Source organism: Ictalurus punctatus, chromosome 7 (assembly GCF_001660625.3).
Source record: "Ictalurus punctatus breed USDA103 chromosome 7, Coco_2.0, whole genome shotgun sequence".
Taxonomy (NCBI): domain Eukaryota; kingdom Metazoa; phylum Chordata; class Actinopteri; order Siluriformes; family Ictaluridae; genus Ictalurus; species Ictalurus punctatus.
Window position 1 is genome coordinate 20,757,501 of NC_030422.2, and position 15,931 is coordinate 20,773,431.

At 38.2% G+C, this 15,931-nt stretch overlaps 1 protein-coding gene across 1 annotated transcript in view; it reads left to right on the top strand.

Annotated features, from left to right (window-relative positions):
* The window catches only part of pcxb (pyruvate carboxylase b), a 248,629-nt gene that overhangs the window by 220,542 nt on the left and 12,156 nt on the right, over positions 1 to 15,931 (top strand). The window contains exons 18-19 of the mRNA XM_017471914.3: positions 1,332 to 1,576; positions 12,218 to 12,397. Of these exons, the coding sequence (XP_017327403.1) occupies positions 1,332 to 1,576; positions 12,218 to 12,397 (425 nt within the window). The remainder of the gene's footprint in view (positions 1 to 1,331; positions 1,577 to 12,217; positions 12,398 to 15,931) is intronic.

A 15,931-nucleotide genomic window follows, 5' to 3' on the forward strand; every position in this document is an offset into this window, starting at 1 on the left:
TTTCAAAAATATTATTCGAATTCAGATGAGACTGCAGCTGAGTCAATACAATTTTTACAAGAATTTTTGAAAGAAATGGCAAATTCGATATAGGCCTAAAATTATTATATTTGTAGAATCAAGATTGGGCCACTTTAATGTTGGAGTTATTGTAGCTGTTCTTAGACAGTCAGGAACTATCCCTGTATTAAGACTATTATCCTGTCCTATAGACTTTCCTGTGGTGGAATATTAATATCAAGTGGATACACTGGAGACTCCTTCTATAAATGTTATATAAATGTCTCCTTACAGAAAGCTTCACATATCAACAAGTATACTTTGGTGTAAATCGAGAATACATGTATAAATTTGAGAGATAGAGTAGAATAGATTAGAGAATTCAACAGCAATTTGACAAATTGTTTTTGTCAAAACATGACATTCATTCAATGGGATTCTGAAGGTCTGATAGTGTAGATGAGTGCTTTTTCTTCACTTTAAGAATGAATTGGAAGACAAGGTTCTATCTCACATTCATTCTTAACCCAGATAGAACCTTATAGTTCATGTTTCCTCAAATTCCTTCACGTCATTTCTTCCATAACAACACAAACACTGAAGTACATGGGAAGCTAAGAGAAGACTGGCTTATCATTGCATTTAGTCAAGCACCTTCATACTATAAAAATGAAGGATTTCTTCTTTCCAGTGGTGAGACACTTCAGCAGTGTCAGGTCAACTCCTGCATCCAGCACCACCAAACTTCCCAGAACACACCACAGCCTACAAACATAGCTTCCCAATACTACACTTTCCAACAACCACGGACCTTGGTTGCGTCTGAAATTGCATACTGTGACAGGACATACTGCATTCGATGCCATACCTACGGTACGGCCGTTGAAACAGCACGTACTAATCAGTATGTGTGTGTAGTATGAATACAATCCTGGACATACTACATTTGTCATATTGGCATTATCATGTGACCCATCACGACATCATCATAAACACAAAAATCTTTTAAGGGACCACCAGATTAAAGCAATCGCATTAACGGCACATCAGGTAAGTTAACTGAATTAGTAATGTAATGTGGGCAGGGTTAACTGGCTGAGGTAAATTCGTTGATGTTAACTTGGCCGGCTAAGGCATGATGGAGATCACAAAAAAGGTTTCCAAAGTTACAAGAATTGTGCAATGAGTGTCATGTTTTTAGAACAAGAATAATTTTTGTGTCATATTTTTTTTCACAAAACAGAAAGAGAAGCTTGATCGACATACTGGTCAGTATATTCACTGGCAACGTATATCTCATTCTCTATTTCTTCCTCTCTATGCTCTCTTAGGGATCTCTCTGGAGAATGTGTTTGACTACAGCGAGTACTGGGAGGTCACTCGTGGTCTGTATGCTCCTTTTGACTGTACTGCCACTATGAAGTCGGGGAATGCAGATGTGTATGAGAACGAGATCCCAGGAGGCCAGTACACTAACCTGCACTTCCAGGCCCATAGCATGGGTTTGGGTAACAGGTTTAAAGAGGTGAAGAAAGCGTATGCAGAGGCCAACAAACTGCTGGGAGACCTTATCAAGGTAAAACAGTTCTCGTCCATCTCTCTCTGTCTCTCTCACTCTCTCTCCTTCTTTCTCTCTCTGTCTCACATGCTGTTATTGACTGTCTCAGTTCTGTAATTTGGTTGAAAACCATTGTCTTGGGGAAAGCGCTGGAATTTTCTATTATGTGAAAATTGATTTAGCTGCCTGACTTTTCCTGTGGAACTTCCTAAATCTAAAAATGTCATTTACATCCAAATCAAATAGAAGCATTTTAGAAGCACATGATAAGCCCAGTGCCAATCTGTTTATATTGTTTCTATGAACATTTATTGCATAAATACAAATGCTATTCATTATAAATTACAAATTCATTAAACAGCCAGGGGAATCATAGTCAGCTAATTTACTCATTTGCACTATAAATCTTCTTAATTCTAGTTAGCTAGGATCCTTGATTATTCCTTGTAGATACTTGTGTGAGAGAGAGAGAGCGAGAGAGAGAGAAAGAGAGAGAAAGAGGTGTGTGTGGGTGGGGGTGGGGAGGTAATCTGCATATCAGTTTATACCTCAGCCTGAAGCATTTAGTTCTTCCTTGCTCAGCTCCACCTTCCCTAAGGCTGATCCATTGAAGCATATGTGGCATGCTTAGATTTCGCTCCACCTCTGACAGCTTCCTGTTCAGTGTAATCATTTACACAGGCTCTCCTCGCGAGTTTTCATACATGCATCTGCATCTTATTGTTATTCGCATCACATGCCCTCTCCTTCGCAGTCTCGCTGCGTCTCTCTCTCTTTCAGTCCTCTAAAGTGCCTGGGTTTAGAGGAAGTTGATGGGATCATTAGATTTTTCAGAGCTTCCATGAGCCTTGTTTAAAACTTAATTCACTTCACTTTTGGCTTTTTTGTTGAAATATAATCATCATTGATAAGGTGATTGGTTGGTTAAGATAAGATAAGATAAGATGTCCCTTTATTGATCCCCCGTAGGGGAAATTCAAATTGACACAGCAGAACAAGTAGGATGAGTAGCACGAAAGAAAGAAAGAAAGAAAGAAATAAAGAAAGAAAGAAAGAAAGAAAGAAAGAAAGAAAGAGAATGATTTCCATGAATACCTGTACAATAGAAGTAATAGAAACAATTAAACAGATCTGTGTGTATGTACATATGCTAGAGTTCTATTTGTATATGTACATGTGCAATATTCTCAGTGTTTATACACATGTGCAAGATCTGTGAAATGAAAATTAACTGTTGAGTGTGTGTTTCTGTGAGACTCGGTCAGTGGGGTAGGAGGTACTGGGTATTGTTGCATTGTGGAGTCTGATTTCTGATGGCATGAAGGAGCCCCCCCAGTCATTTTGAGACACGTGGCTGAATGAATCTGAGGCTGAATGTGCTCCTGAGCCACCTGAACCTCCTCAGCTCAGCGTAGAGAGGATGCGAAGGATTGTGCATGATAGCTTTCAGCTTCCCTCTCATCCTCTTCTCAGTCAGTCTCAGTATTTTGTTCAGTGTTACTAATTAACCTCATCATCACCATCATATAACTCTGCGATATGATATGTCATGACATTTTAATATAAGTCAGCCCAGAATGTGTCGTAGCATGACTTTATGTTCACGAAAAAAAAAAGTCACTTCACAAAAATGACAACTGTTGCCTATTGAAGTAAGCCTGGATAAACAAATGTAAAGCGTTACCAAATTCACACAGGATACAACAACCACAAACAAAAGCAAAACACATTCAACCTTCTAGCCAGAGCACATGCTTTCACATGTGCAATAGCTTTGCTTTTTTCCAGAAAACTGAAAGTATTGCTGTCCCCTTCATGCTGAGACAGTGAACAAACAGATTATTTGTGTTTATTGTACTCTCTCTCTAATGAGATTCATTACTGTACAAACTCTGCTCTGCTCTTCAGAATCATAAACATTGTTATAGATTATTATTATAACATCACAGCACATACAGACAGAAAACAGATTAAAGGAATGATCTTCCCCAGAACATCTTCTTTGAGCTTGGCCCAGATTCTCCCAGACTCTGGAACTGTACGATTTTTCTCGCCAATGAAAACCATTCTTCCAAAAGATATTCCCTCAGTTTCTTCAGTGTTTTCTGGTGATGATGGTTGAGAGCACTGTGTAATATGCTGCTTGCAAATATCCGCCATGTGTTCATTTGAGTTGAGTTCTGGTGACAGTAAAGGTCATACCATATGATTTATATAATTCTCATCCCTGTACCCTGTGGATGGGGGCAGAGTCATCCTGGAAGAAACCACTCCCATCAGGGTAGAATTGTTTCATCATAAGATGATCAGAAGAACTTTGTATTGATTTGCAGGGAACAAGAGGATCTATGTCATGCCAACAGAAGTTCCTATGCAGCATAACAGAGCAATTGACTTTTCCTTTAATTTGTCACCCATCTGTTAAAATGATGGTGCAATGGTCTAAGCTTTCACCTATTGTCAGAGGAGCTTATATTTAAATTCAGACAATAGCGCAGCCAAAAACCGCTTAATTCACGCAAATACAAAAATGCTACATATTAGCTTAAATCTATTAGTATGCTAATAGATCCTCTGTGTGACGTATCCTGCTAAACAAAGTTACAAGCCTTTCAATGTGTTTAGTTTCCATTCATCAATTTTCCATACCGCTTATCCTACACAAGGTTGCAGTGGAGTCTGGAGTCTATCCCAGGGAACTTGGGACACCAAGTTGGGACAAGGTACCAACCCAGGACAGGGCACAATCGCTGACACATTCATACACTACCAACAATTTGGAAATGCCAATCAGCCTACAGTACATGTTTTTGGACTGGGAAAGGAAACCAGAGTACCAGGAGGAAACCCCCAAAGCATGTGGAGAACATGCAAACTCAAAAGTGCGCTCAGGGTGGTGGGGGGATTCGAACTCCCAACCCTGAAGTAGAAAGGCAAGTGTGCTAAACACCAAGCCACTGTGCCACCAGTGTTTAGTTTCCTGCATGAAAACGCATATATATTGCTGATATTTTAAACATACCAATACAGCAGGCATTCTTTGTCCGTTTGTCAGACAGATTTTCATTGTTGCACTGTTATATTGACAGTTATGAGTCACACAACATAGCCGATCTTGGTAAAGAAGCTTTCACACAATCACATGATCCTTCACAGAACAATCACCCAATACAATACATCATGACAGCAAACTCTGGCTGGTTTGGATGTATTTAACAATAAAACATGATGGTAACACTTGCGTTCAGTTACGTATTTTGTCTGATTAGAGTGCATTAAATATAAGTTATATACGAGTGTCAGTGTATAGGAAAAACTCATATAATGCCACTAGCCTAACTGATGCCACTGTGGTAATAAATTAAAGACACAGGAAAACACAAGGGAAACAGTGTATGTAGTTTATTGGTAATCACTATCATACGCATCATACGCTGGGGAGGGAACAGGGCTTGTCGGAGAAAATCTGTAGGTGAAAGGCAATATGGTGTGTTTGTAGCAAAGCTACTATCATCATCAGAGGAAAGAATAAATAACATAATTCCCTCACTTTATCCTGGTGAGAGTTACAGTGGATCTGGAGCCTACAGATCCAGCTTTCTATGCCACCGTCCCACCACATACATAGCATAATTTAATATTTACATTTATTTAAGACAACTTTGACTTCATAATGCTGATTATTTTCAACAACAAGGCAATTCAAAGTGCTTTACATAAAATATAAAAGCAACACAAAGGAACATTTAAAAGAAAAGACATTTAAAAAGAGTTCATTAAAAATATATTTAAAAAATAAAAACAAAAAATAAAAACAGGTTAAAACAGAATAAAAAAAGGTTACAGTGCAGCATAAGATATTAATTAAAATACCTTGATGATTTAATTAAAAGCAGCAGCAAAAAGAAAAGTCTTCAGTCTTGATTTGAAAGATCTGAGAGTTTCAGCAGATCTGCAGTTTTCTGGGAGTTTGTTCCAGATATGTGGAGTATAAAAACTAAATGCTGCTTCTCCAGGTTTAGTTTTAACTCTGGGAACAGAAAGCAGACCTGTTCCAGAGACCTCAGAGGTCTGGATGGTTCATAATGTACCACTAGTTCAGAAATATATTTTGGACCCAAACCATTCAGTGCTTTATAAACACAACAGCAGTATTTTAAAATCAATTCTTTTACAGACAGGAAGCCAGTGCAACGACCTCAAGACTGGAGTTATATGATCTACTTTTTTAGTCTTAGTGAGGACCCGAGCAGCAGCATTCTGAATCAACTGCAACTGTCTAAGTGATTTCTTATTTAGCCCCATAAAGACACCGTTACAGTAGTCGAGTCGACTGAAGACAAATGCATGGACAAGTCTTGCTGAGACATTAGTCCTCTAACCCTTCGAATATTTTTTTAGGTGGTAGTAGGCTGACTTTGTAACTGTCTTAATATGGCTGTTGAAGGTCAAGTCCGAGTCCATGACTACACCAAGATTTCTGACTTGGACTGTGGTCTTTAACATTACAGACTGAAGCTGAGCACAGGAAGTCCAAAGATCATTTGTAGCTACAGTATGTGCTTTGCTGTTTCTCAGAGTTAAGACTTTGATGTGGCATTGTGCAGCACTCCACAGTATTACATTATTGGTGCAAAGCAGACATTTCTAACAAGATTGCCATATCTACATGATAACAGCATTTGCACACTTTATAAGGTCCTAATTTGTTTGGCATGAAGAAATCCATATCCATGGCAAAATGCTGTCAAATCTCAAAAATACATTTATTTAGAATATCAGTGAGGATGTCACACTGGCATGGCAGTTTTCTGTTGATTCTTGACATTTTATAATCAGAAAGATAGCATCCCCTTGCATCCCTCTTGAAATTAAGCCATGCACTGCTGGTTGGGTAGATGTTGTCTGATAGACAAGAACCAGCTAGTGAATTGGCAGGGACTAAATTGGGAGAAAATCGGGTGAATATGTGGGAGTGTGTGATTTGAATATTTGAAGATTTCCATGGAGTTTGTACTTAACCCATACATGCAAATGAAAAAGAAACGGGTATGATGTGTAAAATCACAGTAGGTTGAATAGGGTCAAATTTTTACTTTGAAACATTGCTTAAAAAGGAAGCACATCTGTTCAGTGACCACACTTGAGATGCTTGAGAAATGCTTTTTATCTAAATTGGCCTTTAGGTTGTCCCTCAATGCATCACTTTTGTATTATGCAGGTTCACTACAGGTATGTGTTGACATTACCATAACGCCAGCCGAGAAATGATAAAGAAAGGCTGTATGATCTTTAACATTCTGAAACAGTAGCATGTGATGAATGTTTCTTACCAGTGCTGATGCCTCAGAATCCTTTTCTAGAAGCGATTCATTACATTGATCTTGATTCAATAAAACTATCAACTAGGCAGTTTCAGTGTGGATGTAATTAGCTTGACTTTGACTTAGCTATTAGGTGTTTCCCATCACTATATCAGTCACAAGAGAATGAAATATATGAGGTATTACTTTCAGGACCAGTTATATGTGTGAAAATGCCAGTGATCTCTTTCATAATAATACCACTGTTAAAAACCTGAGACACTTTGTCAGGAAGTGGGCTTGGACACAAGCACCGATACTTTTATTATCCTTTTATTTATCATAGCAAACAAAACTAAAACGTGATCCAAAGATGTGGTCAAAACACAGGCACAGGTCAGGCGATGTACAGAGTAAACAGGGAAGTTGGATGTCGTTTGTAGTTGGATGCCGTTTCCGGCACCGACATGACACACTATCACTTCTACACGCTAATTCCTGGCTTGATTAATCAGGGTTCCCAAATTATGGGTTTGCAACCTCACATGTGGTCACTTGATTGACAAATGGGGTTGCAAGAGAAACTCATAAACTCCTCTTTGGTCTTGTTCAATTATTTTGCAAATTAATATCAGAAAGATTTTGTGCACTACAAAGATTTTGTGTTACTCTGAGTCACATTCAGACAAGCCACGTTTAAATTAATATGCTATTTGTTTCTGGAATCATGTTCTTATGTACAATTCTATACTGTTATTGAGTACTAACACTGACATTTTTCCAATTACAGTTAGTGATTGAATTTTAAACAACTCTCATGTAGTCTTCAAACCTACCAAAAGGTCTGTTGTGCATAGCAGCCTTCTGGATTCTCTAGATTAGTAAATACGTTTGAATGTAAGGTCAGAGTTTTTCGAATTAAGATGCAGCGCATGAAAACAATCGTGAGAACAGCGGAAAGTTTTAAAGAGAGACCAAGCTCGTCAGTGTTTTTAACATCGCTGTGCATAAAACGACTAAACATTTTACAGCTCGACTTTGAAACCTGACAGACTGGGATGCTTTGTCTCTGACGTGCCATCTAGTGGATATCACTTTTACATCTTATTTATATAGGACAGCCAACGAGTGTGTGAATAACAATGCTGCTCGCCTTACTGCTGCTTCTGTACGTGCACACAAAACCATGCTTCAAGTATAAATCAGGCTGCTTCGCGTCAGTCCATATCACACCACCCTAGCGTGGATTTTCCTAAAACAACACTTCACATTAGACTTTCCTTCTTTATCATGTATAGTCACTTACGCTACTCATGCATATGTTCGTGACATAAAAAAAATGTGATATTGAAGCTAAATCATGTTGGATCCAGTAGAAAGTTGTAAGTTAATGAACAGAGACAGAGAACAGCTAGGGATATAGTAGAGGGATGTTTTGCATCATGAACAACGTGTGTCCTTGTTGGGGTCAGACTGCAAACTATTTTTATCATTCTCCACTGAGCATACAAACTCTCACTTTTACTTAGAACTATGCACACACACACATACACACACACACACACACACATACATACATACATACATACATACATACATACATACATGCATACATACATATATATATAATATGCACATACAACACTTCTTGAGTTCAAAGCTCTCACTTTCCTGCCACTGGCCAAACAGATGCACCCTGTTAGCCTGCAGGAGGTTCAGAGCACAATAACACCGGATGGAGTAAACACTTTCAGGGATGGAGACGGTGAGGATGTAAAATTGTTTATGCGTGTATAAGATGTGTGTCTGTATTTCAGTGTGTGTGTGTGTGTGTGTGTGTGTGTGTGTGTGTGCCCTTTGTCTCACTCTGTGTCTGATCTTATTTTAATCCTGTCATAGTCTCATCTTATTACACCTCCACTGACAGCCTCAGTAACCGGCGCTGACAGAAGCTTGGCCTGTGTTAGCATAAGCACGGGGCTCAGCCACTTAACAAAACCCCTATCCAATTAAGACACTATGGATTTTCAAGCCAGCTTTAAACCCCTAGTTAAACCGGATGCTTTATATTCCAGAACTTCTGTTTTCTGCAGCACATGATGCGCCATTACTCCATTCAGACCGGTTACAGCTAAATTACAGCCTCAGGAGGCATGTCGAGGATTGATGGTGAAACTACAAATCCCAAGGGGCTTTTATTTGTTCTATTCCGGCTCCATGCCAATGCTCAGAGTGCAAATGACTATGCTAGGATGATTATCAACCAGCAAATTAACTCAATTTCATCAGTTCTGCATGGAGTGACTGAATGATTATGGTGCATACTCACAGTCTTCAACTGTTTGTATTCTAGAAGGTGAAAATTGCAGGTGGTAATGGTGGAAACCTGAGAATATCTCATTATTTGTTTTGCTGCTGTGCATAAATAGATATTCGGAGATGTCAGTCACCATGTTACCTAAGCAAATCCCTCGTATGTTTGCAATAGTTTATTTGTCAAATAAAGCATTTCTGATTCTGCTGATGAAAGAATAGCTAGCCTGTGATGTTGAAGGTGACAGAGATGTAATGTTTAATTGTTTAAGGATGTGGAGGCAGAATGTCATATAAAACAGGTGGAGTGGGTAGAGGAGAAGTGACGTGTGTGTGATCTTAGAATAGTTTTACTTTTAAACACACCTGTCGAGAAGATGCAACATTTCCAGAAAGCAGCTCACAGAATCCTCATTCTGTTCCACAGACTTGTGTGTGGTGCAAGTAGATTTCAGTATTGACCTCAAACCAGCTTTAAATCGATTATAAAACTTAATACAATGTGAAATTCTTGTGCATTTTATGGTGCAGTTAGTTGAATCTTGTGAACTTGTGAATATGAAATGGTGTGCACAATGTTCTTGTTTCAGTAGCATGTCCAGGGTTTTCGATGGCAAAAAAGGAGGAACAAGCACACTAAGACGTGTCACTGTCTAACTAGGGAACTATTTGTTTCTAAGAGAACATTATATGGCTACAAAATTACATTTCTATTTTAGTTTCCTATAGTAGTTGTTCTGTAGGATTTGACTTTACCTTCAAATCTACAGTATTGATTTAATCTTTGTGTTCTGTTTTTTTTTTTTTTTTTAGAAGAATGAGCTCTTTCAAATATTTACTTAAAGTGGAATCAATATTTTTTCCTCATGATGTGTTGTGTTTGGCTTAAATTGACTTCTGGTGCATCTGCTATACCCCTTTTCATGTTTACATTACACAGGTTATGTTCGGGTCTTTTTGAGATGAGAATAAAACAGACACATAGATGTATTCATGTGTAGTCATATCGAATATTATTTTCTGTCTCAGCTACCCAAAGCTAAGATGAACCCATGAACTATACATTCATGCTAAATATTGAACAAGAACATAAAGTTTAAATAAACCTGAGCCAAATATGATGAAGTCTGTATGAATTGCATAGAAGTAATAGAACTGTATGATATTAAGATTGAGATTGAGATAACTTTATTGACATTGTGCAGTGTACAGATACAGGGACAATGAAACTCAGTATATGCAGATATGAGGTTAGAATCGGGGTGACAAGGCTTATTTCCAGGATGGCAGCTTCCATAACACCTCCATGTGACCACGCTGTTTCTAGGCAACTGGGAAAAATGGGCATAAATATTAAGCTAGCTAATAATTGGAGCTACTGTTATAGCTAGCTGTGGGGCATAGTGGCTTAGTGGTTAGCATGTTTGCTTAACACCTCCAGGGTTGGGGGTTCGATTCTTTCCTCTGCCATGTGTGCACAGTGTACTCCATAATGTGTGAGTGAGTGTGCAATTGTACCCTGCGATGGGTTTGCCCCCGTCCATGTCCAGCGTGTCTCCCGCCTGGTTCCCGAGGATATTCACCTGGGATAGGCTCCAGGCTCCCCGCAACCCTGTGTAGGATAAGCGGTACAGAAAATGGATGGATGGATGGATGTTCCAGCTAGCTAGAATATAGCTGTTAACACTTTCAGACAGACAATCTAACACAACTGTCATCGCAAATCTAAGACAGGACTATCAGAAACAGCCCTGACTGTAAATGGAATGCCATAGAGATACATTAATATTAAATCAATTCTCATGAACTCAGATGCATTTAAAAATGTTCAACTTCCAAAGTAGTGAACATCAGTAAAGAAGTTTTAATTGCACCTCCTTGTTTTCTTTCCTTTCCCTCGGGAAAGGATGCAAAGAAGGGAAACAAGGATAAACTCATTTACCAAATGAGACATCCTTGCCCAGTGAAGTGTACATAAAGTGACTTCACTCGATGGCATGTCTAGCTGAATTAACTGTATAACAGAGAACAGTGATTAGGCCTATACACTGACCTAACTGTAATTAAAACATTATTAAACATACAGTATACTTCACATACTTAATTAAGATTCTACTCATTGTCCGACTTTTCATATGGCCATTCTTTTTAAAGCAAGGCATATTTCAATTCCCTTTCACCCACTGTCGATTTAATTATGATTACTCATTTTGTAAATGTTGTTCTTTTTTTATCTTAGAATTTATTGGAATTTGTATTTTGGAGAAGTGGATTGATACCATATGTTTATGCCACACAAAGAAATCGCCAGTTTATCCTTGATCTAAACACCTTTTGTCTAATCTCACTTTGACTCCTTTTAGTTAATTTTAAACATTGCTACATCCAAACAGATGGTGGACGTCAATCAATTCTGAGCTCACAGGCTAAAGGATGTAGGACTGAGGATTCAATGAGGTTCCAGTTCGAGTTCTGGGATGCACCTAATCTCATCATGTGTCTTCCCCTGTTATCCATGTGAAGGCACAGGATGATACAATAACAGGGTTGTCAAAATGTTTTCCTAAGTAATCATGCTAATGGTGGTCTATTTTGCCTATCTCGGCAGCCCAGCCAGTTAGCTGACAGTCAGCATGACGATGTGTCGCTTATGTGTCACTTGGCGGAAATATGAAGCCTTTAACACAAATGAAAGACGCCTTGACATTTAACGTTTCGTGTCGTTGTCTTCGTGTCCCCCCTACACACACACACACACTGTCTCTCACTTTTCCGTTTGTCAACCACCCACCTGCTCCCTGTCTTTGGTCTGTACTGTCTTCTCTTCGCTCTTCTGAAATCTTTTCTCTTTCTTCCTCTATTTTTGGTTTTGCTTGTTCACGTACCCATGGGAATTATGTCCATCACCACTGAAACTTTATCGGTATGCCAGTTCTGTGTCATTTCAGTCGATAGAGATCTGCACTGACAATGCAAAGAGAGCAAAGTTTTATAGTTTTTCCTCTCTCTCTCTCTCTCTCTCTCTCTCTCTCTCTCTCTACAGGTGACTCCATCGTCTAAGATTGTGGGAGACTTGGCACAGTTCATGGTTCAAAACTCACTCTCTAGGGCCGATGTAGAAGAGCAGGCAGATGAACTGTCCTTCCCGCTGTCCGTGGTGGAGTTTCTGCAGGGACACATCGGAATTCCTCATGGAGGCTTCCCCGAGCCATTCAGGTCAAAGGTAAAAGACCACACATGAGCAGCACATGAGTGTACACACTCACAACAGTCCCTCCAGGATTTCACGATTTTGTGATTGCAGAAATGAACGCAAAATCATTGGAGTGAAAAAAAAAACTCCAGAATATTTGGAGGAGCTTGCAATTTTTTTAAATTACCAAAGATTTTCCACAGCATCTTGGGCCAAGTGCGTCATGTGACATCGTCACATCTTGCAGTCAGCCAAAGCGCTCATCGATTCACATGCGTTGAACATGAGTACAGCTAAAAGCTCAAATTTAATAACAAACAATGCTATGAAAAAGTGTGCAAAACAATTTCATGCAATTGCAATTTCACCAATTCAAGTAGTTTGCTTCAAAAAGCAGAAAAAATCTCTACAAATTACATTGCAATTAAAAAAAAAAAAAGGCGTTTTTGCGTTTTTGGTCGCAACAATCACAAAAAAAGTCTGTGAAATTCTGTACGGACTGTCATATTCACAGACCCAGAAGTAAAAGCATAACCACACCTTTAATTACTACATACACCATGGAAAATTTGTGAAATAACACAGAATTTTCTGGTGAGTAAAGCTAAAACTCCCTGCTTAAATAGAATCGCTGTTTCCCAAATAAGCCAAAGGAAAGTGTTTTATCTGTTTTAATTTTAAATCCATGGATGATTTACTCCCACACTCAGTCAATACATCTTGTGAAGGTTAACTAGACCATAATATCATTACAGACAAAAAGGCACCTGATTTTACTCAAGCAGATTTATTTAAAACCCTCAATTAGCATCTGAGCTTTAATTTTGTCATTTCGTTGTTGTCAAGATGCTACACGGTTAATTAACTTTTTAAAGAGGAAACTGAGTATTTCTCTGTTTACCTCCACTCTCTTTTTAGAGTGGCATTGTGTCTTAGGGAGAGAAAGGGAATTTTAATCAGGCCTTCTGCTACTGTATACTAGTGAAGTGTGCAGTATGTACTGTGCAGAAAATCCTCCTATCAGCAAGAACAAGCTGGTTCATAAATTGGTCTCTGTCTTTAACTGACATAAAAAAATATGTATTTAATGGCATACTTACTACAGTAATGTTATTTTCTACCTAGTTAAAGAAGCGTTCCACATATAAATCTCCAAATGTAATATGAGGAAAATGAATACTGCCTGTAGCCAAGGATTATACAATCTGAGCAATAAAAATAAGACAAATGAGTATTCATTAACTGTTGAGTTTTTTCAGTAAATGTTTATTTCACAAAATAAATAATGTTATGTACTTACTTACTTATCCAAAAGTTAGACATAACTATAGTTACAGATTGCCTGGTGGATTTCAATTAAACTAGTTTTATTGAATGGTATTACAAATTAAAGCAGTATTTTGTAATATTTAGAGCCATCTGCTGCCTGTTAGATCAATTGCAATTTAACCTCACTCTCCATTTAGTTCAAGCTACATATGCCATGTTGGTTGTCTCTTTGGGAAAGTAGCAGAGCTAAATCGTTTTAAACAGGCTGGGGGTGGAGCTTAATTTTGGTCCAGAAAAATGTTAAAAGGACAATTTCAATGAAGAAAATATTGTATAGTCTTAGACAAATGGGTTCTTCAATAGGTCTTTAAGGCTTTATTGGATAATGAAGAGTTCATAGCTGCTGGGCCAAAATAATATAAAGAGGTGGTTTAAATGGATGTGTTAAATAAACTACACTCCTCAAATGGTTCTTGAAGAATTTTAAAGGGTTTATTGTATAATTAATGGTTCATAACTTTAAACCCTTTCTGGTAGGGAAACACTAGAGGAAAACCTTTCCGCTAAACATTACAAACAGCACCTTTAATTTAAGGGTTTTGCATAGAATAATCTCTTTAATGTAGATCTCTGAAGTTTAACAGGTTTATTACACTGCAATCTACCGTGTATATATAAATTGAGTTGACAGTTTATTACGTACATGATTCTAGTATTTAATAAACTACCGAGTAAAGTTCATTTTACCTCAGTGTGGTCAAAGTTTTCCACCATTCCGATCCTGTGTCAGTAGTTTAGAAGGAAGCAATTTCTCTGTCCTTTAACTAGTAGGTACACTGAATCACGCTAGGAAATTGAGAGTGCAGTATGATTTGTTTTTTGTGTATGGGTGTTTGAAAAAGAAAGAAAGATGTTCTTTCTTCTCATCTGCACTTGTCTTTAGATGTGCTTGTTCTTTTTCCCGGTAAGTGCTATGCTGTGCTGGTTAATAATATCTTTCTGGAGAAAAACAACTGACACTTCCAGCATATACACACTACAAAGCAGCTAAGTTATCAAGTCATGAGGGAGACTTTTTGAGGGCTTTGCTGTCATATTGATGACGTTCCTTTTTTGTAGGCTAGTTTGAGTGCCAGTAGGCTCCCGTTCTCTCTATCACACTTCTGCTCAAACACAGACTCAATACCCCTGAGGACCGTAACACCCTGGAGCCCAAAAATAAAAGATCAAACGGTGTTTGTCAGCGATGGCAACATTTCCATACAAGGCCCTGCAGGGAACATTATATTGGCCTTCAAAGAGTGACATGCACATTTAGCATACTGCCGTGAGAGAGATAGGGAGGGAGAGAGAGATGGAGAGAGAGAGAGAGAGAGAGATGGGGAGAAAGAGAGAGAGAGAAAGAGATGAAGAACAGATGGACAAAACGATTAATGAATCCTGTTCACCATTCAAGTGTGCAGTTTAGTTCTCGGGAAGGTGGAGGTAGAGGAGATGGAGGCAGGCATCTTGATAGAAAGATAGAGGAGGAATTCTAGTGCAGGTATAAAAATAAATGCATAAATAAGAGCATCGAAATGACATTGTTTCTGGATCATTAACAACGTTTTGTTCCTGATTTTATAACACTACTGCCTGCCAAAAGGGCTTAGTACTCAGCTTTTTAATTGCATTTGACTATGATGGGGTTCCTTTTATGATGCACAATTTTCCCCAAGAGTAATAACTTTTCTTGCAATAAAGCTGTCAACAAGTTAGTGAATTAGTGGTCATGTGATGATGTCTGTGTGTTTAAGAAGTTTGTCACTAAACACAGTCGAGTAGACTGCGTCCAACTTCATGTCCTAATTAAATACACATTTTATTTTAAGACTTGGATGTTTCAAAGTTATAAAGCTATGTTGGTGTATTGTTTTTGTTTAATCCATCTCGATACACATGTACATACACTATTGTATGGAATAATGGTATTTTACAGCTACATTGTTTACTATATGCTCAATATAACACACTAGAAGGGATACACACAGTAAAAATAATAAGATAAACACTATTGATTGTAACATGTACAGTATACAGTAGCATTAAACAATCTCTGATTTCTAGTATGACATTTTTGACCTCCCCAGTTCTGGGCCACTAAACGTTGGACTAGGAACCAATAGCTATTGGATTGCAAAGTACAGTCACGCGTAAGGGCAAAACAAAACAACAAAATAAAAAAAACATGCCAGCGAGTCAAAAAAAACAACAACAAAACAGCAAGTAAAAAAAAAAGCATCAGCAAATCAAAAA